Source organism: Phoxinus phoxinus, assembly GCF_949152265.1.
Source record: "Phoxinus phoxinus genome assembly, chromosome: 8".
Taxonomy (NCBI): Eukaryota; Metazoa; Chordata; class Actinopteri; order Cypriniformes; family Leuciscidae; genus Phoxinus; species Phoxinus phoxinus.
In genome coordinates this window covers 3,058,848-3,086,391 of record NC_136883.1, presented here as the reverse complement: position 1 = coordinate 3,086,391, position 27,544 = coordinate 3,058,848, and the positions used below count along the sequence as shown (strand labels likewise).

The 27,544-nt window shown below is 40.3% G+C and overlaps 1 protein-coding gene across 1 annotated transcript; it reads left to right on the top strand.

Annotated features, from left to right (window-relative positions):
• The first annotated feature begins 239 nt into the window (after window positions 1–239).
• On the top strand, window positions 240–26,618 carry kcnj5 (potassium inwardly rectifying channel subfamily J member 5). Its single transcript, XM_079621780.1, has 4 exons — window positions 240–374; window positions 15,359–15,441; window positions 17,194–18,070; window positions 24,913–26,618. Exons 2-4 carry the CDS (start codon window positions 15,379–15,381, stop codon window positions 25,254–25,256), a joined length of 1,284 nt encoding a protein of 427 aa, XP_079477906.1. The 5' UTR covers window positions 240–374; window positions 15,359–15,378; the 3' UTR covers window positions 25,257–26,618.
• The last annotated feature ends 926 nt before the right edge of the window (window positions 26,619–27,544 follow it).

Below are 27,544 nucleotides of genomic sequence, written 5' to 3'. Positions count from 1 at the left end.
TTTCACGCAGTTGCGTAAACCTCAGCCTGCAGAATCCAACTCATCACGCACTAGGATGCTTCCACACACACACACACACACACACGAAAGGACAAATCCTGCGCGGGGAGACGGAGGAACAGGGGGATGTGGGGGAGGAAACATCCTCTCATGCTCACTTTCACATCCCTCTCTCTCTCTCTCTCGCGCGCGCTCTCTCTCTCTCTCTCGCTCTCTCGCTCGCATCCTCCAGGAGAGCGAGGTAAGGAGGTGGTGGAGCGCTGTGTGTGTCGAGTCAGTGAGGCAGTTGAGATGAGCACATCAGAGCTGGAGTCAGAAGAGAGCGCAGATGCCCTAACATGACACCGCACAGAAACCCCTGCGCTCCGATGAAGGTAAGTCTGAGCGGAGCGAGAGAATAGAGGGAGATTGAACGGGGTCTCGATATCCTCGTGCCTCTTGAGAAGGATCTGCATGCTGAGAGGAACAGAGAGCCGGCGGGGATCACAGGATTACCCCATCGGCGACCCCTGTCCCGTTGAGACGCCGAGCGTTCGCTCCTCACCCACACTGCCATGGATCTAAACGCCTTCCAGCACGCGACGCTGTGTGTTTCCCCAGCGCTCCCGGGTTAGAGAGCGAGCACGTGTTTTAGTGCATTGCAGGAGTTTCGCAAGCCTTGCCAGTTGCATTGCAGGAGAACTTGCATGTGAGTGCATGCACGTGTGCGTTTGCGTGTGCGTTCACGTGCGTGTGTATGCGGCGAGCGCACACTTTCTAGAGGAGAACCTGGTGAATGTCTGTCGGCGGGAGTCGTATCGATTCTCTCTGATTCTTGGTTACAGGGGTGTTAGTCCTCTCGCCTCGGGCTGACACTGCAAACTGAGATTTCCCTCCGTCTAGCCTCTCTGGTCCTGTCACACTCAGAGTCTCCAGATAACTCAGGGAACAAAGCGAGCGCTGCTCGATAAAGGGAAGATTATAAAAGCCAGCTCGATCGGGGTTTCAAGGACAGGGAATGAGTGCGAGATTGTGAATTTTTCATAGTTTGCTTGCAGCTTGCATAGCTAATGTGTAAAGTGTGCTGTGCGGTTTCACTTTACGTTCACTCATGTCATGTTTAAATATACATGGAGTTACTAGAAACACAAACATTATGCAAATTGTGTGTCCTCGAACCTTATACGCTTAAACTTAACTCGCACTCCTTAAGACATAGTATGTTTAAGCAGTTTTCCCCGTGGGGATTGTTGGCTGTTGCTCAGAAATGGGAGTGATTTTAGTTTTTACTATCCTCGTGGGGATATTTGTTCCCTGATCAACCTGACCAAAGCCTGATCAACACACACACACACACACACACACACACACACACACACACACACACACACACACACACACACATAAGCACATAAATGCAGTAAGGAGTGTTCAGCCTAATCCATTTGCAGAACTGTCAGTGTTTGCCAGAGTTTGCGCATCATTTAAGTCGCTGGTCGCCATGGCACAGTTGATTCTGATGGAGTGACCTTTGACCTCTTTGACTTCACGAGAATTCCCTAAACTCTGAGCAAAACAGCTGCGTCACACACACACACACACACACACACACCAAAGGCTTACTCAATTACTTTCTGCCAATTGTTCTAGTGTGAATTACTGAAGAATTATCTACTGACTCAAACTAGTATGACTTTATTTGTCTGTGAATTGCAAAATGAGAAATTATAGTGCAACTATAATTAATGTGGGATTACATTTGTTGACTATTTTATGGCTTCAGAATATAGTGCATGTCATGTAGACAATTTATTATAATGCTTTTGTGTTCTTTTAGAAGCTTGAGGCTTTTTGTAAACTGTCTAACTTGTTGTTCCATAAAAAAAAAGTCATATAGATTTGGAATGAGATTATAATGACAGAATTTAAATTCCCCAAAATTTTAAATGCAAGACCAGTTTGTTTTTTAATGCTTTATTTATCATTTTAGTTTAATGTGTTGTTCCATGAAAGAAGCCACGTCTCTGGAATGGCATGAGGAGGATGAGTGCATAATGACACGATTTAAATTCAAATATATTCCTTCAGAACTGGGCATAACATATTCAGCAAAGTGAGCCCAGAAAACACAATCCTGACCATGCAGCAGAAATACGCTTCTCCGAAGTCATGGTCAGGCTAATTGTGCTTGAAAAGTCAGAGTGATCTTACACTTCACATTTGTGCAAGTCCCAACTGAGACTGGCTTACCTTGAAAGAAACTGATTTTGCACACAACTGTGTTTGTGTTGATGTGTGTGTGGACGTGCATCAAATAGAAATAAGTTGCACCACATTTGCTCCCAAAGTACGCGCTCCATGTGTATTGTGTTCGGTGAGATCCGAGCAGAAGAGTTCTCAATCTCCTCGTTCATAATTAGATCAGACTTCTGTCTAATACATTCTTCTAATATGTTCATGTCTGCTGCCGTTTGAGAGGACTTCTGGTTCCTGCATTGATCCGTACGCTTTGAAAGTCTAGCGGTTTAAAGGACAGGTCTTTAAATTAAATCTTACGGTGGGTCATTCATCTTATGCTGTGCTTTTTCAACTTTGCCCAGGTAATTCAACTTTATTAATTACAGCTTGATTCTTTAAATAATGGCGAGAAAATAAACAGAATGGAAATACAGAGCTAAAGTCAATGCTCACAAATTCAAATTCTTACAGCGTTTTGCAGATACAGTATAACAACTAATACTACAGAATATCACCGAATTAATTTAATCAATTGAATTTACTAATGTTCATAATGTTACTGATGTTTGTTTTGGCTGTTTCACATCAACTGATGTCACTTCCTGACAGATGATGTCATTGAGGAAATAACGTTTGTTAAAGAGATATTACAAAGGATTTTAAGGATGGATATTGATATTGAAGACAAATTGATAACGTATTATACCAACAACATTGTCAAAACAGTGTTTTGCATATAACATTTTGATTATAGAAAGTAACAAGGCAAGAAATCTTCTAGAAAATATTGGGAAATAAATTGGGGGGGGAAAGGCAACATAAAAGTGAAAATATTTTCTCTTATGTATTTGTATTTAGTTCTACCTCATGATATTCTGATACAAATAAACTCTCTTGACAATACATAAAATACATAATTATAACAACTTATACATAAAAAATATTGAGCTAACAAATCTAATTTAACCTGAACAAATCAGACACGACTTGCAATGAAAGACTAGAATACACAAATAAACCAAGAAATAAAAGACATGAACTTTAAGACATAATAAAATAAAAGACATGAAACTGTGCAAGTAACTTTGCTCAAATGAGAAATAGTTCTTTATCATTATCAGACATATCAAGTTGGACTTTTATGAAAGCTTCAGCTTCTCCTGCACATGTAAAAACACACGAATGACATTTAAAAGGTATTATAACCACTTTTACTTTTGTTCCTCCACTGTTTTTGCACGAGAATATAAAGGTATGAATTACAGAGAATTAATTGAGTGATTAGGTACTTTGAAGCTCTTTCGGTGTTGTGAGTGTTGCCATGGAAACGAATCATTTCTGAGTCTGAGGATGCGAACAGCTCAGCGTAGAAGTTATGGTAATTCTCAAATACGTGAAAGCAGAATCACATTTGAATGTAGATCTTCTCTTTACACTCCAGCCTGTCAGCGCAGTTCTGTGACATATAGAGCTGACGTGAGCAACACACTGGGAAGTAATACGGCACTCGTAAAACAGACGATCGGCTCCGTGCCGTGCCGTAACAGAGAATCATTCCTCCACCTCCTGCCTCGTAAACACGGCTGTGTGTGCCTGTGTGAAACTGACAGCGTGCAATAAAAGCAGACATCACAGATAATGAAAAGGCAAGATGAAGGAACAAGAGGCGTGGCTAAACGGCAGATTTATCGTCACATTCAGGCCTCGTTTCTGCATGCACACGACACACTCACGCAAACTAATCAGAGATGCATCTGAACATCTGATGTGTATCTGAAGGAAAACAAGCTCAAGCCTTCGCTAAATATAGCAGGTATTGATTTATAAGCATGAAAAGATGTGCTTGGAGAAATATCACAACAAACACAATCAAAAGTTTGCCAGACGCTTTATTTTAGCTGCATCCAATCTCTGCAACAAATAGGACATCTTTGGCCGTGAAAGACTGCAGTGTGTATGTGTGTGCGTGTGTGTGCTTGTATGGTTATCTTCGTGAGGACCAGTTTGAGTTTTAAACCATCAGAGTGAGGACCTCAATTTCTGACAGCCCTTTAAAGGACCATTGACGGTTAAGGTTGGAGTTGGGATGAGGTTAGGGATTGCATTATATCAATGAATGTCCTCGCGTCATACAAACGTGTGTGTGTGTGTGTGTGTGTGTGTGTGTGTGTATCAGTCATTCAGGAGTCAAGAAGGTGATCAATGTCAGATCGATGAAGCTCCATATACTCAGGGCATTGTTGCAACATTAGAAATGTCAGACTTTTGTTCTGTGGTGCTTTTAAAGACCGAAGAGTTTCAGGCATTTTCAGTTTCCCTCACGCAAAATTCCCAATCGTGTAAATTCCCAGTGAGATGACTGGATTGTACCCGCAAAAAAAAAAAAATCATCTTTTTGTTACAAGATAGGGTCAGTAAAGTAAAATTGTGTAAAAATTCTGTATCAAATTTATATGCAGGACAAGTAGTTTGTTAAGGCTTGGTTTGTAGAGAATTACAAACATGCGCACATATATTCAAATGCACATAACTATAGAATTAATTCTTGATGCGCACGTGAGCACCATCAGCGTTTCTCACAGGTTCGCGTTTAAAGTCTGTGTAGAGAGAACGGTGTCGTCTTAGCGGTCTCTAATTTAATAACTAATTATCTTTCGACGGAAGTGAATCAAGCAAAACTAATTTTAGCTGGAAAATAACATTATACATGAACCGCTAAAAAGCCAAAACAATCTGTTACCTTAAATTATCTGTTTATCTCTGTATAGCCGCTTTGAAACAATCTACATTGTTAAAAGCGCTATATAAATGAAGATGACTTGACTTGACTAAAGATACTGATTAATTAAATATTTAGAAATAATACATTTTTGTAAAAGTTTTTTTTTTTTTACTTTACCAATAAATCAATACATCCTTTAGGGCCAGATTTACGAACACCTTGTGCCAGCACAAACCCTATTTTTGGCATTAAAAAAATGCTGTTTAGATTTACTAAAGACATGCAGTGAAACATTAGCACTAAATAGGCTTTATTTTTAGCGCAAACCATAAATCACCTTGCTCGATTCGTCTAAACACTCTCCTCCCATACATTGTTGCGTCTGAAAGGGAAACACAAACTACAACAAATGTACTCCTACAAATGCATAGGAGGTCAGATGCAAAAATGTATGGGAGGAGAGTGTTTAAACGAATCAAGCAAGGTGATTTACTAAGGTTTGCGCTAGTCAATTTACTGGTATTTGCGCCATTATTTACCGCCAAAAAAAGCACGTCTTACACCAGTCACTAATTTCCGCTGCTCTTGATAGATTGCGTTGGTCATTATGGAAATGATCCGGCTGTGTCTGTGTTCTTTTATTTACGCCAGTAAATCAAGCGCAGAACTTTCCACCCCCATTGGCGCTTTTATGGGATTGCGCTCTCAAGCTAATTTGCCCTGTTTAGTAAATCAGGCCCTTTGTGTATAATGAGGCATAGATTTCTAAAAAATAAGTTTTTTACTTTATCGTCGATACTGTTATTTGTTATTGAACCGTGAGTGGAAATCCAAACAGATTGCATGGTATAGTCACTCCTTGCTCGGCATAGGGAATACGAGCTTTGATTTCCAGTACGGTGAACTCTGATTTACAGTGTGTTTGTGCAGAACAGATGGTCTGTCTTCAGGCGGCGAGTGAACGCGCCGCACCAATCATTTCACGTGTGCTGACATTTTGAATATTTCCCAGAGATTCCCCAGAGATCCCAGTCCATTATCACTGGATTACAAGTGTTCCCAAAAGAAAAGGATTTAGCATTTTCCGTTCGCGCACCATTTATTGACAGAGTCGGACTTAAGGTGTTTTAAGTGGCCTTGTTGAGGCAGTGATTCAGTGATGGAGGAATGCTAATTAGGGCAGTTGGACACGGCGCTCACTTTGGCAGAGCCGATGCTGCAAATCACTTCAGGGAGCTGACAGGCCATCTGATAAACACAGGAGAGAGTGTCGGAGAGCCTGTTCTCTACTTAACACAACCCACCCCCAGCAAACACACACGTACACATCCAGTCGGGACCGCCTAGAGAGCACGGCCTTGTTAGCACTCTTGAGTGAGTGTCATTGGACCAGGGATGTATGCATTCATGCACACCCTATAAAGCCTTTTGGAGTGGGTGTGATCTGGCCGCCGATGTGAACTTCCCGAAGCATCACTTGTGTTGGTGTGGGACGGCGAGGAAGGTCGCTGTCATGGCGCCAGTGCCGGCTTAGTTTCAGCCACTGCTATTCCTGTCACTGATAGGACGCTCTCTCCGAGACGCACTCCTTTCATTAGGCTAATTGTCCTTAGTGTGGACAGGATGTCTTCTTGAAGGCTTGGTGTCATTCAGAGCGATAGGGACACTAATACACACTTGCACGGCTGAACACACACACGCAGGCGAGTGAATGTGGAGCTGGCAGCGAGCCGCGCTGGATGCTGTTCGTTCCAGGGGCATTTTAACTCGTTTGCCCCGACTAACCTCAAAGTGTCATAACAGTTTCAGATATAGACAGCCGAGCCATCATCCGCTGTGTGTGTGTGTGTGTGTGTGTGTGTGTGTGTGTGTGTGTGTGTGTGTGTGTGTGTGTGTGTGTGTGTGTGTGTGTGTGTGTGTGCGCGCGCATTCGCACTCACACGACGCTGCAACGAGGACATTGACGAAGTGTCCGAACGCAGGGTATGTTCCAATCTCTCATAAAGTAGACTTTGTTTTTAGGTCCACATTTGCATGTTTGTGGTTCTCATTATATTCAGGTTAACAAATCAACTTTATATTTTTTTTCTAGTAAGTGTAATATTTCAACTTAAATTATTTCAGCTTTATGTGTTAGGATTTAAAACATAACCCCATGAAGATCCCTCCAGTTTGGGGAAATCCGTTTTTAAAGGGACGGTTCATCCAAAAATCTACTTTTTATCATAATTTACTCACCCTCAAATCATCGCAAATCTATATGAATTTATTTTTCTGTGAGACACAAAATCGTGCTGTCATTCTTTTTAATGCAATCTCAATGCAAGAGGACTAGTACGGTGAGCGGGAGGGGACATGTTCTGTTCACTTAGTTGTATAGTGGCCACGAGATATTCATTCGTGGGAACGTTATTTTAACTCGTGGGAACGTGATAATAAGTCGTGGTTGCGAGATAATTTATTCGAGGTAAAGTCGTGGCCACGCGATGTGAATCACGTCATCTTTCTCATGGCCACGAGTTAAATGCGTAAACAACCTGCGTGACCATAGCAACCTGGAAGAATTAGAAATGAATAGGCCTATAATAAGAATTATTTTTAATTAAGAATGACAAAATAAGGGTGGAATTATGAAATTATTATATTAATATATTAATGTCTAGTCTATATGCAACATCGGGTGCAATATAATAGGCAACATGTTAATATAATAATTTCTTAATTCCTCACTTTTTCTTAATTAAAAATAAATCTTCTTATAGGCCTATCCATTCTAATAATTCCAGATTGCTATGGTCACGTAGGTTGTTTACGCATTTAACTCGTGGTGGACACGAGAAATAGATGTTGTTCATTCAACATATGAAGTCGTGGCCACAAGAAAATAATGTTCTCTCAACATATGATCTCAAGGCTACAACTTTACATCCATGACCTGAGGATGTCGTTCCCACGACTTATTATCACGTTTCCACAAATTAATATCTCGTGGCCACGACAAAACTAAGTGAACCGAACATCTCCTCTCCCGCTCACCATAGACTATAGATTGTAAGCTTTTGAGCTTCAAAAAAGGATGCAAAAGTATCATCAATATTTTCCATTACAAACTATATTTTACATTTTTCGATAAAACATTTTCCATATAGTTATCATATGTGACCCTGGTCCACAAAACCAGTCACATGGGTCATGAATCACATGAGATTTATACATAACCTGAAAGCTGAGTAAATAAGCTTCCAATTGATGTATGGTTTGTTAGGATAGGACAATATTTGGTCGAGACACAACTATTGAAAATCTGAAATCTGAGGGTGCAAAAAAATCGAAAGATTGAGAAAATCTCATTTAAAGTTGTGCATTTATGTTCACGATTGTGAAATATCATATACAGTATATTTACGGTAGGAAATTTACAAAATATCTTCATGGAACATGATCTTAATATCCTAATGATTTTTGGCATAAAAGAAAAATTGATAATTTTGACCCACACAATGTATAGTTGGCTATTTCCACAGATATACCCGTGCGCCTCTAGCCTGGGAAAACCCAGACCCTCTCAGTTGTAACTGAGTAAGGGTCTGGCAAAGCTCCATAGACAATTCATTTCCACAGGGGCGTCACCAACGGACGTCGGATAGATCTAAAACCAATCAGAGCGATGAATGACATGACGTATGCAGAGCGACGGAGAAACATCTCGAGACTCTCAGCAATTCTCTGTTTGTGTTAACGAAAATGACCATTTTAAATCGCTTGAAACAGACGCGATAGCTGATTCGAACGAGTGATGTTGTGATGTTCCACGGCGGCATCCATGTCTGTAATGTACAAAATCTGCGTCACCGTCTCTGCTCTGTCGTCATCGTGTAAAACGTTTCTGATTGGTGCCGCGATTTCGGCGGATTGGAAATGGGTTTCAATGGGCTCTTTGCCAGACCCACTTGCAGAGCAAATCTAAATTTGCCGGAAGTGGTCTGGGTTTTCCCAGGCTAGTGCGCCTCCAGACTGGGTTTGTGATCCAGGGTCACATATGGCTTCTGAAAACCTGGAATAGAGCACAGAAGTCAAATGGACGACTTTTATAATACTTTCCTGGCTCCCCTTTAAAGATTGACAGCTTAATATGAGTTAATTATGAAATTATTTGTTCCAGCAACTGTGTTTGACTAGTTGTGTGTTCTTGCATGGGTTTTTATGTTGCTTCAACTAACTCACATTTCGTTACTTTTTTACAGTGTAAAATGTGCTTGTTACAGTGCCATTATTACGAAAAAACAGGATTTTTTAACGCATTATAGCTTCACTGTGATGTTGCAGGGCATTCCCATGAATTTTTACATTTCCTCTTCTACAGAAGTCCTTATTAAGTGTGTAGGCAGCCGTGATTTGCACAGGGACTGCTACAGAAATGCGATGTTGAAGAGTCGAAAGAGGAAGCTCTACGATGTCTCCACCAATCAAAAGTCTGGCTTGCTCTGTTTGTTTTGATGACTCTTCAGAATTGCTTACTCCTACGAAATGAAAAGGGAAGAGAGCAAAAAGCGCAAGCCCTGACTGCAGGACATGGATGAATGAACTCATCTCGAGTAGTAAAGCGCACCGCCGCAGTGTGAGCTTCATCCCTCCTCCAGCAGGCATTGCTCTCCCATGTGTTTGAGTCGATCGGGTTGTTGGACATCACTGGTACTGCAGTGTGTTGTTGACACACACACACGTGGGTCATTCATTCCCCAGACATTGCAGGAAACGTCTCTCTTTGCCATAAAGCAGCTGGTCCAGTTTGTTTAGGGAGGTTTTAACAGCCCTGCAGTCTGATGATGAATCTGCAGGTCTAGCGGATGAAGTGTTTCCCTGCGTGTTGCGCTGATCTGCTGTAAGAGGCGATGATGATGAAGGGGTGTGTGTGTGTGTGTGTGTGTGTGACAGCAGCTGAATCCTCCCGCTAAACCCTGCCATTCAAACACTAATTAGTATTGATACGAGTGCACGCCTGGAGTGTCTCACTCACGGGGAAGAGATCACCTTTCAGAGGGAAAAGAAGCTGATGTCGACAAATTGTGCAGCAGATTTTTTCCCAGTGCAATTAAAGCAGTCTGACAGACAAAACTGCTGCTGTACAAACATCATTTCAGCCACTTAGAGATATTGATGCCGGTCCGAAAGGACAGAGAATACGAGAGCGGACTTTATTTTTCCTTTTTTTTAAGCCTGCATTCTCCACCATATAAATATCTCGCCAGAATAAGTTTCCATTGACAGATGTCGCATGTGAACTCTCTTCTGAACACTGCTACTGAAAAGTATGATTCCTGAACAAATGATTCATTCGGTTCATTTTAATTATTCAAAAACACACAGAACAATCAGTGTAGTCCTATTCCCAAACTATAACATTTTTTTAAAAAGCCAGCATTCTTCGCCATATAAAAATCTCACCAGAATAAGTTTCCAATAACAGATGTCACATGTTTTGATCCAGTGATGCAGAACTTTGAGTTAGAACGATTCCTGAACGAATGATTCATTCGGTTCATTTTAATTATTTAACACACAGCACATCAGTCATATTCCTGAACATATGACTCTGATAAAACAGTTACTTTTGGTGAATCAAACGCATAATCTGATTCTTTGACAAATGACTCTTATGAATCAGTTCTTTTTAGTGAATCAAAAACATACAGCCCAGTGCCGATTCATGAATCAGTGAATCTTATGAGTCGCTACTTGTTTGGTGTGAATTTATCAAATACACAGGCCCACAGCTCACAAATGTGGAGATTTAAATCAGTAACTGCTGGTTGTTCATGACAACGTATTGTATAAGAGATTGAAACATACTGTTTTATAAAAACAGAACGGATGAAATATGTAACCATAGTTTGGTTTTAGAATTGCTTAGTGTTATTAGTCTTTAAAATGTCTGTAAACACCTTTAATACAAACGTTTTTGCATTTATTTATTATTGCAACGTTATTTATTATTGCAATGTTCATGCATTGGAATTGCTTTTTTTCCTCAAATATTTATTTCTTGAAAGTATCGGTAGAATCGGTAATTGACTTGTAAAACCAGAATCGTTGAACATAAGCTTCACTGTAAAAAAATATCTGTTAAATTTACGGTAAAATACCGGCAGCTGTGGTTGCCAGAAATGTACCGTATAAAATACGGCAGCAACATTTAAGGTTTAACAGACTTAACTGAAAATTCACAGTTAACACTAATATATTGAAGCTGCACAGTGTCATTCACACAAACATTAAACACCATCATGGCAACACACATGAAATTAAAAAAATGAACATTAATTTAACAACATTAAATGTAACATAAAATCCTAATGTACATAACTGATTAGAAAAAAAATAAGAAAACTATGAAGAAACAATGATTTCCAAAAAAATATATCAAATTTGAAGTGTCATGCAGGGAATTGTGGGAATGTCAATTTATGGTTTTTCACTGTAAATTATACAATGAGTTGTTGTTTTTTCACTTTCAAAAACTTAACGGTATTTTACAGTACAATTACATTAAATGTACCATTAGATCTATCACAGTTATTTACCGTATATAGTAAGGAAACTTTCTGTTAACAAATTAACAGTTTTTAACTGTAGCATTACAGTCTTTTACCGTTAAAATCACAATCATTTTTTACAGTGTTGTGTCTTCTCTCTCTCTCTCTCTCTCTCTCTCTCTCTCTCTCCTCCTCCTCCTCCTCTCTCTCTCTCTCTCTCTCTCTCTCTCTCTCCTCCTCCTCCTCCTCCTCTCTCTCTCTCTCTCTCTCTCTCTCTCTCTCTCTCTCTCTCTCTCTCTCTCCTCCTCCTCTCTCTCTCTCTCTCTCTCTCTCTCTCTCTCTCTCTCTCTCTCTCCTGCATTCCCCATCTGGCTTGCAACCAGACTCCAAAATCACAAAAGCATTGCTACTCTAAGAGCTCGATAAGGAGCTTGTTACCTCCTCAGAACCGCCAGATAAGCAGGAGGGAACAGACTCTGCTCTGGCTCACTTCACCGGCGTGCAACCATCAAAGTCACATGGAGCTGCACAGGGACCGTTTTGTCATAAAATGTGGAAATGGCAGAGGAGAGAACGTCGTGGACGCTGTGATGTATTCTCCATGTGCATTCGGATGCGGGTCACGTCAGTGTGCCCTTTCACTGCAGACCTGTCAGTCAACACTGTATTCCTGAGTGGATGGCAGCTCTGACGTGCCATCTGCGCGCAAGCAGGGCGAGCAAATAGAGATGAGTGATGTAACTGCAGTGGAGTGGAATTAGACAAATAAGAACAAGGGTCAAACAAAGGACTCGAATCTCCAGTGAGGCCGGCCTTCAAATTCCTGTAAAATTACAAAGTGTGTGTAAATGTGCAAATTGAATTTAGCTCTTTTACGAGAGGCTTTCTATCTAGGGTGCAGTAATTAGTCCGAGATCAGCTGTCGGCCAATGCATATAACACCAGGTTGTGTGTGTTTAGCTCTACGCGGTGCTGATTATCTCATTCCCGACTGTGAGGGTTATTTTCTCTGCGCTCAAACTGTGTGTGTGTGTGGCCATTACAGGGCATGGAAGAAAAATATGCACCAGCATTTTGTGGTAATTTGCTCCCGGGGTCCATCGGATCACCTGATTACTCTACATTGATTTACTCTCCTAGATGATCAATACCTATTTTAAGGTCTTTTTTTTTAAGCAATGGGGGATGTGAAAAATATCCCCCTAAATAGAGTGCATTCTCTCTCTCTCTCTCTCTCTCTCTCTCTCTCTTCTCTCTCTCTCTCTCTCTCTCTCTCTCTCTCTCTCTCTCTCTCTCTCTCTCTCTCTCTCTCTGTGGATCTCACTCTCTTTCTTTTGTGTTAAAGTGGAAAATATAAGTATGCCATTACTTAACATTACATTATCCTAAACAGCTTTCAGATCACTTAGCGAGTGAACATGACTAGCATGACTTGCAGATATGATGTCGGGGATCAATTTTTTGCTATCATTAGTCACCTTATGTACGCGATTAGCATAGACAAAGCTGCGTGACATTAGCGACGGGAGCACAGGTGCAGTGTGGGACTGACCAGGATCTAGAGCTGAATGATTGCTTAATGCACCATGTCATTACATCTGAACTGGAAGTTAAACTAACAGAAATGCTGTTTTCCATTACAATGCCCGTAAACGGAAACAAAAAAATACAGTAAAATGTACAGTAAAGCTCTGCTCCTAAACCTACACTAAAAAAAAGATTAGTTGACTCAACTTAACTAAGTCAAGTCATCTTGTTGCTTTAACTGAGTTAATTTGAGTCAACTTATAGTGTCAAGTTTATGCATCAATTCGTGTTTTGAAGTGTAATAAACTTGACACTATAAGTTGACTCAAATTAACTCAGTCAAAGCAACAAGATGACTTGATTTAGTTAAGTTGAGTCAACTAATCTTTTTTTACAGTGTATGAACTTCAGTGGCCCTCCAGGAGCCGGATCGCACACCCCTGTGTTAAGGCATGTTGAACTTGATTTTTGTTGAACCTCTTTGTTGATCCTGGAACAACATAAAAAAAATTAAAAAATTGAATTAAAATAATGAATAAATGAAAATTACAATCGTTTATGTCAAGTTTTGGCTTACAATCAGGGATGCTCCTCAGTGTATAGGGATAAGTTCTGGCTAGGATTAGGTTTAGGCGTAGGGATAGGATTAGGAATAAATTTTCGGACAGAAAAAAAAAATCTTACTTAGGCAAAATCATAGTGCATCATAGACACTCCATTTGCTTAAACTATTTAATTCCATATAATTTCATTTAATTGCATATTATTTCATTCAGTATGTACAAATCATAGGCACTACATTTGCTTAAAGGACAAGTTCGGTATTTTACACTTAAAGCCCTGTTTACAGATCTTATCTGATGAAATAGAACGGTTAAGATTAAAATTTGGACACATGCTCCTGTCCCGAGAATTTTAGGTTTATTTCGCCCCCCCCCCCCCCCCCCCACCCCACCCCCACAATGGTTGTCTATGTGCAGTGGAACATTCCTTCCTAAAACACATTAAACTTTCGTTTACAAAGACGTGAAACTCACCGAGTGGTCAGGGGTGTTCACTGGTATGCTCACTCAAAAATCACTGAAAAAGATGCATTCCAACAAGTTTTATCGTAGTTTTTGTCCAACTCCATAGTTGTATTGGAATCGCTGTGTGAGATACGGTATAACTCCGCCGCGGGAAACGGAAATGGGGTGTTTTGTATGCTTTTTGTAGTCTTATGCAGTCGCGGACGCGGTATCGAAAGCGAAATAAACCTAAAATTCTCGGGACAGCAGCATGTGCCCAAATTGTCCTTTAAACTGTTTTTTTTTGTTGTTGTTTTTTTTATTGTTCAGATCTTCTAACTACAGAAAAGTCTCAATAAAATAGCTAATTTAAAAAAAGATTCATCAAAAGGATTCAGGACATCATCTTTTTCTGTCCTACAGCACTTTGTGTTCAGGCCGTATCATCTCAGAGAGTAGCTCAATAGATTTGACAGGTGAACACTAAACGTGTCAGAATGGAGATAGCGAGCTGCCAGGAGCGAGGAGCACGCAGAGGTGCTCACCCAGGCTGGCGTAACTTCTGTGTTCGTGTGGCGGAGAGCTCGACTGGATGATGGAGACGGCAGCAGCTTTGATGGCGTGACGGTGCTGATGCAGTCAGTCTGTAGGGAGCAGGGAACAGCTGAGCCTGTTTTAGGCACACACTAAACTCAATCCACACACTCAGAAAGTACATCTCCCCTGTGAGCTTTGATTTAATCCTTCAAGTAACCAACGAAGATGTTCTCCCAAAGGTGTCCGTGTGTGTGCGTCTTGCTCCGTCCATACAGTCATGTCATGTTTAAAAAATACACTCTATTTAATGTGAGAACCTGAGCAGTCAGGTTAAGTTATTCTGTTTGCCCATTAGAGAGTCAAACAGCCGTGGCTGAACAGCTTTTCCCGAGGTGTTTGACATGATAAATCTGTTTACTCGCCTAATTGAGAGCGGGCGAGACAGTGAGTGAGATATTAGCTGATCAGATTAACCCTGGTTTTGAATGAGCCTTGTTTGCTCATGTGAATCTGTAATCCTAAAACCAGCCATCCCATATTCCCATATGACACAATAAATCCATGTAATGACATTCGTCCATCCAAAAGCAATAATGGTATAATGTATCAAGGCTTAGCCCATGCTCAGACTAGTAAATCCCTAGGTTCATTGACTATTCATTAAAGGTCTACTCAATATTGTGTTCCCCTAATTAAAAGTTTTACACACAAGAAAACATGTTTAAAATCATATGGTGTGCATGGTTATTTACTAAGCAATAAGCATGGGAGATTTATGTTGTTTTATTCTGTTGAGTTATCTCTGTCTGTTTCAGGTTTGCAGTCGAAGCTGAGGATGGCAGGAGATTCCCGCGTCCACATGGACCACGACATGGAGATAGGAGTGACTCCACGAGAGGTCAGCCGGCCCCGATATCACTGTCAGCTTCACTAGTTGTGTATGAACATCTACTGTAGAAGATCCCCCAGCCTACCTGCATGCAAACCATACAGCTATTATACAATACAAATAAGAGTATGGTTATTTATTTATGTTTTCAGTATATTTGAATAATTAATAAATCAAAAGACCTTGGCCTTCAAATAAATTTATTTTTATTAATAATGTGGGAGGCTGAAAACATGGGAACTAAATAATGGGTGAAGGACGTAATTAACTCTAAAATTCAGGCAACAATTATCAATAATCTGCATTGTGTGCTGTGCTGTTCTTATATTATAATTTTCAGGTCATTGTATAGTGGTCATTATGTTATGGTTATTACATAAAATAGCTGGTTAACACAGTGCTCAATCATGTATTTCAGAGATCTGTGTAATAATCTAAAAATCTAAATATTTTAATTTTTTAAGCTCTTTAAAATGAATACTGAATGTAATATCCATCTTGAAGTACAAAGTTGGAAGCACACCAAATACTGAAAATTGGCTCTTGTTGTAGAGATTTATTTTGCGATGTTTACAAAAAGTGTCTGTTTTATTTCTTTTTTTCTTTTTTGCCCAAGATCTGGCTTTGTTTTACAGAGAATAGAGGGCCGCAGGTGTGTGTGTGTGTGTGTGTGTGTGTGTGTGTGTGTGTGTGTGTGTGTGTGTGTGTGTGTGTGTGTGTGTGTGTGTGTGTGTGTGTGTGTGTGTGTGTGTGTGTGTGACTGTGTGTGTGTGTGTGTGACTGTGTGTGTGTGTGTGTGTGTGTGTGTGTGTGTGTGTGTGTGTGTGTGTGTGTGTGTGTGTGTGTGTGTGTGTGTGTGTGTGTGTGTGTGTGTGTGTGCAGCATGAGGTCTCTGTTTGTGCCAGTTTTTTTCATAAGCACTTTAAGGCTTGCCTATAATTGGCTGCCACCACATTAACATGATACCACGTTTCAATTAACAACCAAGTACAATCTTCAACAAATGGAGAGACAATGTGCCAAAGCGTCCTTGTCTCATGCGGAGGACACTGTGCTGTTGAATTGGGAGGGGGGTAAGGATTCTTATCTGGGCTTGCCAGTGTCCCATAGGGAAGAGGAAGGCAATGGGGGAAGTGTCCCATTGAGCTGTCGTAGAACAAAAAATCAAAAAATGGACTGGGGCCAAAGATAGAGAGCGAAAGAGAGTCATGGGGATGAAAAGAGCAGCATAAGAAAAAAGAAAAAGCCACCAGTGCTTTTACAATGTTGCAGTAATCTGTGTGTGCCGAGACGTACTGTGAAAATGTCATGACAGTAGCAAAGATCAGAGCACTTACTGTACGTTGTTAGGAAGGAACAGCGGGAACGTATCTCTTGATGTTGGCAACTATGTGATCCACGGCTGTCATTGCCTGGCGTATAGCAGCTTGGTGAAGAGATAGGACTGAGGCAGATGGGAGCTGCTGACCTGGCATGCAAAATATGCTATATGATTCTGGTGGGACTAGATTGCAACACCATATGACGTGTTGGAAGCATCACATCCTCCATGTATTATTCCTCAACTAACCAACGGTCTCCCTAGAACTCCCTAACACTGATGCTTAATATAGGTCTACAGGTTCAGACTTGCTGATATAGTTTTATCATCATTATTTTGAATCAGGTCCTTACTCTATAAGGAAAAGCTCAGCAAAGATTTCTATGTCACATTGATCCTGTCACCCAAGAATGAATTTGTTCCTTCTCTCTCTCTTACAGCAGGTGAAGAAACTCCCCAAGCACCTGAGGGAATCACAAATCCCTACGGATCGCACCCACCTCATCTCAGATCCCGTTAAGAAACCCCGCCAGCGCTATGTACAGAAAGACGGCAAGTGCAATGTCCATCATGGAAACGTTCAAGAGACATATCGCTATCTCAGCGACCTCTTCACAACACTGGTTGACTTACGTTGGCGCCTCAGTTTCTTTATTTTCACCTTGGTCTATGTGGTCAACTGGCTCTTCTTTGGGTTTTTGTGGTGGCTTATTGCACTCATACGAGGAGATCTCCTACACGGCGATGAGGAGGGCTGGACCCCATGTGTGGAAAACCTCAACAGCTTTGTCTCGGCTTTCCTCTTTTCCATTGAAACTGAGACCACCATTGGCTACGGCTACCGTGTCATCACGGAGAAGTGCCCGGAAGGGATCATACTTCTACTGATACAGGCCATCTTGGGGTCCATTGTCAACGCCATGATGGTGGGCTGCATGTTCGTAAAGATCTCGCAACCCAAGAACCGAGCAGAGACGCTGATGTTCTCCCACAAGGCCGTGATATCTGTGAGGGACAACAAGATGTGCCTGATGTTCAGAGTGGGCGACCTGCGCAATTCCCACATTGTGGAAGCGTCAATCCGTGCCAAACTCATTCGTTCGCAGCAGACCAAGGAGGGCGAGTTCATTCCGCTCAACCAGACGGATATCAACATTGGCTTTGACACAGGAGACGATCGCCTCTTCCTGGTGTCGCCACTCATTATCTCACACGAGATCAACGAGAAGAGTCCTTTCTGGGAGATGTCCCGGGCACAGATAGAAAAGGAAGAGTTTGAGATTGTCGTCATCTTGGAGGGCATGGTCGAAGCTACAGGTATGTTCTCCTTGACATCAAGCAATTCAACTCTTGACCTGTAAGTGTCATACTCTCCATGAGTAAGAAATGGCAGAAATAAAGCTTTGCATTAACCCTCTATACTATCAGTCATTTGGAATGGCTTCAAGGAGCAAGTTGTGCATTAACTGCCAAGCTCTGTAGAGCAGTTGACCTCAATGAATTTTCCATGATTTGTGTTGGTAAGTGAGAAACTTAAAGGTCAGTCATTTAAATATACAAAACTGCTCCGGCATTATTCATTTGCTGACAGTGCTGAGTCATCCCTTCCATTAGTATGCTGACTACACAAAATAACATTCAAAAAACTGACAAGAAGATAAATGTTTTGATATTGATGCTGTATTTCCTACACATGAGTTGTGTTGGGTCTGAGAGCCTCTTGTTGTCTGGCTAGCCATGTCCTTGCAAACCTGTCCAGGCTGGAGTTGTGGAAAGAGGTGAAAGGTGATGAAAGTACTCCGGGTATGTTCCACTCTGCTGGAGGGGATCCTTTGGAAAGATTATTGGAGCAAAAAAAGTTTCTTTTTCCACTCTTCATTTTAATTAACATTGTTCCAGTTCTTAGGTCAGTGAAACTCAATAACGGTCAGGCAGTTCAATGAGGAAACTGCTTTTAAAATGTCTTTGCGAGCACAGTATTATACCTTAAGACATCAGTAGGCTACGCTCAGACTGCAGGCAAAAGTGGCCCAAATCCGATTTTTTTTTGCTCAGATCTGATTATTTTTTTATAACAGTGAGGACAGCGCAAACCTTGTGGAATATGATCTTTTCGATTCTGATTTGGGCCACTTCTATATGTGGTCCTACAGCATGATCTCATGAAATGCGCTCTCTATAGCACGCATTGTATTTATCATGCAATTTCTATGTTAAAATTTGTTTTTACGTGCGTATGATACGCAGTATTCCCATGCATATGAAACGCACTTCATGGCATGTAATACGCACATACCCCACACTATTAATCGTACCCAAGGGGTTTACAGTGCATATCATATGCACGTAAAAAATGTATTAAAAAAAAATTCTGCGTATAAATTGCACAATAAATACAATGCGTGCTATAGAGACGCATTTCATGAGATCGGGTTGGGTCCTAAATCAGAAGTAGGTTGGATGTTTTGCAATGTGACCTCAGTCTGAAACAGTCATATTGGAATTCATGCGACTTTTACGTCACTCTAGATCGACATTCGTCACAATTCTGGGCTGATGGGATGGTGAGCTGTTATACTCATACTTATCACAGTGACAGCTCTATACAAGCAAAACTTGAGGAAAACCTTTTTTCTGCTCATCCTCGTCTGCATCCTCCTTATCGTCTGCGCACATCGCTCGCTGGCTTCTGCGGCACATAACCTTATAAATAAACACGTAAATGCTGACTTCAGTAACCCCCGTGTTTACTTCCGTATGACAGTGTGCTGCGTGCCGTTATCGTTATTTTGTGCATCCGGGTCACTTCAGGACCGTAACCAATTAACACTCGAATCTGATATTGGCCACATTTAAAAAAATAATGTAAACAGCCAAACAAACAAAACAAAAATCGGATCTGATCAATAAATCAGGACTGAGCATTAAGGCTTGCAGTGTGCACATAGCCTAATACACATTACACAACAAAGAGCCCAGGGTGTTGTGGCATTCAGATTGATTATTAATAATGCTATTAATAATGGGGAAGTATTTTAGCAGTCCTGAGACAGTTTGTTCAATTTTCAGGGCCATCTGATTTTTAATCCATTACTTAAAAAATGTGTCATAGTCTGCTTAACGCAATCAATGTAATATTATTTAGGAACAGTCTGCACTAGGTTAAGCAACACCAGTTTAGCAGCAAACATATGCCATCTGAATATATGAACGTGGATGGATTTATCTAGAGATCTTCACCTACTTGGTTAACCTTGCAGAACACTGTGTGCAATATTGATTTGAGAAGATTTCTTTATTCTTGGGACTGTTTGGGGAATAAAGAGGCCTGTATTGTCTAATTGCAGATTCATTCCCAGGCTGAAACATTTCCCATGGTTTATCAGATATATCAGGTGAATGTTTGCAATTCAAATTACTTATTGGGCCTTTGTCCAAAAAGAACTTACACTGCTAATCTAAATCCAATTCATTATACATGCTTCCCCGTGAAGGCATCCAATTGTTTTGCTTGTTTTGCAGTGAATACCAATGAGGATTCAGCAAAGAAAAGGTGAAAAGCATTGTATGATTTCATGCATTCCTAATGCAAAAATTTGCATGTTTGGAGGTTTTTATACCACAAACATGCAATTCTTATTGATTGATTTGTCCAAGGATCTAATGGGAAGAATTTAATCTTACACTAACCTTGCTCTGGGCCCTAGACGCCATATGACATATCAGCAGTCTCCTCAACCTTCCTGTCACTTTGAAATGTTTTCCACTTTCCACTGTAGAGATGTGCCTACGTAAGCGCATGTCAATAGCCATGTGCTATGATGCCTTTGATCTACTGAAGTCTATACGCCTTTGACAGATCACCAGGTATAGATCAGGGTGCTGTTGGCCAGGATAAGCCTGTACAAATAGGCTCGCTGACCAGATCGAAGTCATTGCTAATGAGGGATGATGGCTTCTTTTAGATGTGCAGTACAGAGAGCTAATGACCTGGTGAGTGTAATAAGGTCACAAACAACCAGGTGTCTGATTTGTCAAATTTAGCAATGCTTTAATTCAGCCCTGGCATGTGTCAGAGATGATGGATAGCCGCTTTGGTCTAGTCTATTATTTTTCCAGTAGTGAGGGTCAGGAGTTCTATAGGAAGTCTCTCGAGTACTGCTTGCAATTTGCATGAACGTGACGAGACTGTAATGAGGGTTAGTCAGATGTAATTTGCATCATATAATTGTTGCTACATAAGCAGTTTTCATTTTAGAAATGTGCTTGATCCTGAACGATACGATCGGGAACAACAGCTTTTCCCTGATGAAAGATTCATCACACTGCAGAACAAGACATGCAAACATATTTGAGACACTCTGTTCCAAAAGCTATTGTGAGCTGACTACATAGGCAGCAGTTTAAAGGATTAGTTCATTTCAGAATAAACATTTCCTACTCACCCCCATGTCATCCAAGATGTTCATGTCTTTCTTTCTTCAGTCGAAAAGAAATTAAGGTTTTTGAGGAAAACATTTCAGATTTTTATCCACATAATGGACTTTAATTGCTTATCAATGGGTTGAAGGTCCAAATTGCAGTTTCAATGCAGCTTCATAGGCAGCTGAGGAATAAGGGTCTTATCTGGCCAAACTATTCGGCCATTTTCTAATAAAAATAAAAATATATATATACTTTTAAACCACAAATACTCCTCTTGCTCTAGCTGTGATGCGCCACTCATTACGTAATCACGTTGGAAAGGTCAGGCGGTAACGTGACGTAAGCAGAAAATGTAGGGCTTGACCTTTCAACGTGATTACGTAATGTGTGGCGCATCACATCTCGTGCAAGTTAAGTTGTCGTTAAAAATTATATCATTTATTTAATTTTTTTGAAAATGACAGATAGTTTGGCTAGATGAGACTCTTGTTTCTCAGCTGGGATCCTATGAAGCTGCATTGAAATGGCAATTTGGACCTTCAACCGTTGAAGTCACTATATGGAGACAAATTATGGATTGTTTTTCTCAAAAAACTTAATTTCTTTTCGACTGAAGAAAGAAAGACATGAACATCTTGACATGGGGGTGAGTAAATAATCAGAATGTTTTTATTCTGAAGTGAACAAATCCTTTAAAGCTTCATTTGCTAAATTTGATTATGTTAGCTCTTAAGATGCCTTCTTTTCGAAGCATTGCATACATTATTTGCTGAGAAGACAAAAGCATTGCTATGAAATGTTGATTATAAAAACAATTCTTTAGCAAAAATCAGATAGTTCAAACTGACTGCTCTACCGCATGTTTTCAAATAAATAAACTCCGGTGTGCTTCACGTAAGGAGCGCTACATATTAGTACTTGATGTCAACATAGGACATTTAAAACTGGTCATTGGTATTGCTTCTGGGCTGGCTATTATGCAGTACAATTAACAAAGAAAGTTTAGAAGCAGATCACAAATGTCTTAAAATCAATCAGGTTTATTACCTATTAGAGAAAAATAACCTGCCATTGAATGCTTGTCTTCTCATCAGCATAATAAATGCTAAAACACAGCAGCCCATTGAGTGCTCATAAGCAACCAGCATCTACTAAATATGTCCGATGGCATTAAGATATAGGCCTCTCTGTGTTTTAAGTAGAACCCATTAACTTTCCATTCATTTTGCTATTAATGAGTCTCAAACCCACAGAAAAGAACTTGCTTTGAATTAATGTTCTATAACTAATATAGATTTTTAAAGGCTGACTTTATGAGGTGGTGTGTTGATTAAGGGAGCAACTGTGGAGGCAGTTTAAAGGTTATTGATGTGTGCTTGAACAGTTTAAATTTTAACGCTGACTATTAGTGCTGGATTCTCATTTAAAGCTCAGACAAACCTGTGGAGAATTCTGGCGTCCTCTGAAGGCGGTGGTTTTCACTTCTCATGTCTTTGCCACTCATGAACTATAAGATAAGTGCTAAGTGCTTAACCAATATTTTTGAACAAATTTGAACCCAGGTGAGTTACATGTCATTTAATATTATGTGTACTAATCCTTGCACACAGAGAGAAAGATTTATAATATAATTCATAATGTAGTATGTTAAAGCAAAACGATGAAAATGGCAACAGCAGCTCCTATATTGGTGCTTCTTATCAGAGGAGAAATGATAGTACTCATATGTGTCAGTAGCTTTCAGTGTCACCGTTGTTCTCCACAAATAGGCATAGGAACTCCTGGCCTTGAGGTGCTGTGCCCTTATTTATAGATTTGAAAAGCATCTTCGCGCATGAAACCGGCCTTTGCTAGGTTACTGAGATCAACACACCCTCTCCATGTCTTTCTCATTCACTTAAACACACACAGAGTAAACTACAATGCTAAATGAGTTACACACACTCTTGCTGCTCTAAAACATGTGAAGTAAAAGCAGGGGGAGTCAGAGACTCTCAGAGCGTTACGTTCATTTACGTTTCAATCAATGCAACATTGTAGATCAGTGGTTTTCAATTGGTTTTGCTTCATGAGCCAGATTTTACATCAAGGGGCGACCCAACACAGTACTACGTTTGTTTATACAAAAGTAGGTAAGAATGTACTTGTAGATCTTAGAGATGAATATGCACCAATCTTTTATCTTTTTTTTTTTCTTTTTTTTACCAATGCATGATTATATTATTAATTTCTGATTACTTATTTCCTGTTAGCATTCAGTGATCTTTTCATAATGGGCCTGCGACCCATGTTAGGGTTTTGACGCACCAGTTGAGAACCACTGACGTAGATTGTGACACTGTAGGCTTTATACGCTGGTGTGGTTTAGTTCTCTATAATCTGTAATTACAGTTTTATCTATAATATTTGACATCACTGAGTATTATACCTATAATCATGAGGTTTTAGTCTAGTATTATTCTTAATGTTTTGCAGAAACATAAATGCAGTGATTAACAACTTGGACTTTTTCCGTAATTACAGGTCTACACTAAAAGTACTGCATGATTTTGAGTTTCTGATCGCATTAAGGCAAAACATAAATTGCTGAGGTGACGCAAAACATGCATACAAATGTAGGGATTTAGGCATCCTCTGGCTGTTTTAGAGGGTGTGTATGAGGTCACGTGAAAAGATAATGATCATCTTGAGGTTTTGTTTTTTGTGTTTTGCATCCTGTCTTCTGTGTATGAAAAGTGGACGTGATGGATGTGGAAGTGGGAAGCACACAGCATATTAACTCAGGTTTACATGACAACTTCGTGATATGGGCCAACAATTCTGTTTCAAGCTGTTTTCAAATAACCGTAACTGAAGACACACACTGCACCAAATAGTAAATGAAATATGCCGTTTGATCACTGTAATGCCTTTGGCTTCCACTCATGCTACATTATGTCACACCCAAAACCGTTCAGGAAAGGAAATGTAAAACAATCCGCTTTACAAACAAACTTCACTTCCCTTGGGCACAAACCCACAATTGCTGACGAGTCTGAGAACCGCAGAACTCCTGTGCAAAATAACTCACTCATTTACTATACGCACTTTGAATTATGATTTATCTCGCAGTGGAATGTCATTCTTTGTTTGCTTATTATACATGAATTAATACATTTTGGAAAAAAAATAGAATAATTAACAATCTAATTCAAAACAAAAATCCTGAAATATAAGTGAGATTCCTTTAATTTAATTATTCGTACCACCATTCCCTGTTGCCCAGAAGACATCATAAAGCAAGTAAAAAGTGGCACATCTTACCCCCATATGAATATGTTGGTGGAATTTGATATCCACAGTATGTAATTGTATCACAGAAAGAAGAGAACATTGTGTCATTGAAATAAAAATGATTGAAAGACAGAAAAATAAAGCGATGTTGTGATGTGATAGACACTCTTTTCTTTTCTTGGCTCTAAAATGTGAGTGTAGTGTGAAACGCAGCTCACGAACTGATACGGCCCATATCTCACCGCAAAAACGTGTAACTCCAATATCATCTGACCGGTACAGCTACTGTAAACATTGAAAGCCTGTCTCATAAATCATTTCTTTCTCTCCCTCTCTCCCCTTTTTCTTTCCTCTGTGCGTCTGTGTGTGTGTATGTACATAACCGTGCGCACGTGTTCATGTGTCTTACCTGCATGTGTGTGTGTGTGTGTCTGCGCCCATATTTCCCTCCATGTATCCAGGCATGACGTGTCAGGCGCGCAGCTCCTACCTGGACTCGGAAGTGCTGTGGGGCTACCGCTTCACCCCGGTGCTATCCCTGGAAAAGGGCTTCTACGAAGTCGACTACAACAACTTTCACGACATATACGAGACCAACACCCCCACCTGTAGCGCTAAAGAACTGTCCGCTCGATTAAAAGAGAGCCCACTCCTCCCTCACCTGCCTCTCCTCAGCCCCGACCTCAGGCAACACACGCCAGACCCCTTCTCCACCCAAACCTCACGGGACGACCCGGAGAAGGACGGCGAGAAGCCGGCGGAGACAAACAATGGATCCGCCAACCGTTTAGAGGAGAACCCTTGAGGGAAACCCCGCTCTGAACAGACTCAAGGACTGTGTAGTGACTGGCAAGCTTCTTTCCCCTTGCATGGAGAGATATCCTTGCAGTATCCATGCAATACGACCCTCTAGAGAGCCGAGCTGATGTGTAGATCAAAGTTAGACGCACAAACAGATGAGAATCCGTATATTTATACCGCACACGTTATCGACGCCTACACATACTCTATTTTAGCTTTATAAACTTTGTCGTGCAGATTTTCAACGCCCTGTACCTCAAGGACGAAATAGTAGCCATATATTGTACACATCAGTCCCACCGCAAACGAACGACCCGGAGGCCAAACCTCTTAATCGAACCATAACAGAACAGCAGCTTTACTAGAACCCCGATGCAAAGACTCTTACGAGAAATATGAAGCCAAACGCAACGCTTGTGTATTTAACCACGGCGAAGGCCCGCGGTGTTGGTTTCTTTAAGCTATTCTATTGTATGTTTTATCTGCATTATAATTATGCATTATAATGATCAATTTCCCCTAGAGGCCCGTTCACACCAAGACAGATAACTATAATGATAACTATATTAGCATCCACACATGTTCTGTTTATTATAAGCGCACGCGCAGTTATGTTTTGTTAGCTATTTAAACTCAAGTGGATTCTGATTGGCTGTCAATGATTTTATCATTCATTAAAATCCTCCTGAGAGTGATTCCAATGATATAATAGTTTTATAATAGTTATCGCCTTTGGTGTGAGCGGGCCTTGACTCTCATTGAAGTGCATTATTGCATGTGTTTCGGCTTGAATTTGAGACAATTTGAAGGCTGGAAAATGTTTGCTGGTGCACCAGACAAAAGCACAACACTGCAGTGGCAGACGCACAGTGTGTAAACCTGCAGTACACTAAAATAACGGCGAAGAATGGAAATATTGCACATGCATTGTCTCTGTGAAGGATTGGTTGACCTGCTGAGTTCAGTCGTGGCCCGTCCGCACTCCTGGACTCATATTTTGTCTCTATCACATTTGATTTGTGTGCAAGTTTGAGGCCACGCGCGTGAGACTGTCAGTCCTATTTCCAAGCAGTCCGAAGAACTGCTTTAAAGCATGAACCCTAACGCAAGTTCTATACACTTTCTGAACAGGGTATTTTCTATAAGGCATGCAGACTTCAAAAACACAAATGCTTTCTACAAAAATTGTACAACTAAATTCTGGATGAAGGTGAGAGGAAAGCTCCACTTACAGCAGAGACGTTACAGAAGACTTCACCCCTGCTGAGAGTTTAGAGGGAGCTCACCTGTGACGAGTCATTTTCACTGAATAATGTTATATGCAGGCAATTTACATAAATAAAATGAATAAAGAAACATATAATTGAATACTGGTTTTGTTGTTTGTACATGAGGAATAAACTAAATTGCCCCCCCCCCCCCCCTCCCCTCCTAAATTATTAGGGCAGTTGGTTAATGATGATGATGATGATGATGATGATGATGATGATGATGATGATGATGATGATTTATAGGCGAGAATATCACTGAATAGACATCTAAACAAGTGGCTTTGAATATATACACTTTTTTTCTTCCATATTATTGAACAGGACACACATTTAGGTTCTTTGTGCTGTTTGTTTTTATACAATTTACATAATACATTTTCTTGAACCTTTCAAATGTCAGAGCATGTGTGCCAAAACCATTTTTTTTCATTTATTTATTTTGTATTTATTACATAATTATTACTTACTTATTACTAACTTATTACTGATTGCTTAGTTTATTTACTTTTTTTATTTTTTTTTTATTGATTGATTGATTGATTGATTGATTGATTGATTGATTGATTGATTGATTGTTTGTCTGTTTGTTTGTTTGTTTGTTTGTCTGTTTGTTTGTGTAATGGATTCAGGACAAGCAGACTACACTTTTTTACAGTAGCAGATGTTGAGAGTTTTTCTGCTTGGCTCTGAGAAAGTTTGTTCCCTTAATTATCTTTAACAATATGCTTTGTTCTAGCCGTATGTTGGAGCCGGTGCTCCTTCTGCCCACGTACATATGCATTATTCAAAGATGAGAGAAAATTAGTTATCTGCAGAAATTGGGTCACATAAAAGTTACTTACATTTCTCTAAATGTATCACACATCAAGTTCCTATGAGGAAAATGCCCCAGTGTACCGCGTCGGGAACACATATCAATTCATAATACCTCTGAGTTTAGCTGATGCTTACTAGCGCATGTTCCTCGTCATCCGTCTTCATGCTCCCTGAAACTTGCTTGACGACAAATAAAATAGTTTAA

Coding starts and splice junctions, on each gene's coding strand:
- kcnj5 (XM_079621780.1), top strand. CDS start 15,379: ATGGCAGGAGATTCCCGCGTCCACATGGACCACGACATGGAGATAGGA. Junction 15,442..17,193: donor TAGGAGTGACTCCACGAGAG/GTCAGCCGGCCC, acceptor TCTCTCTTACAG/CAGGTGAAGAAACTCCCCAA. Junction 18,071..24,912: donor GGGCATGGTCGAAGCTACAG/GTATGTTCTCCT, acceptor CCATGTATCCAG/GCATGACGTGTCAGGCGCGC.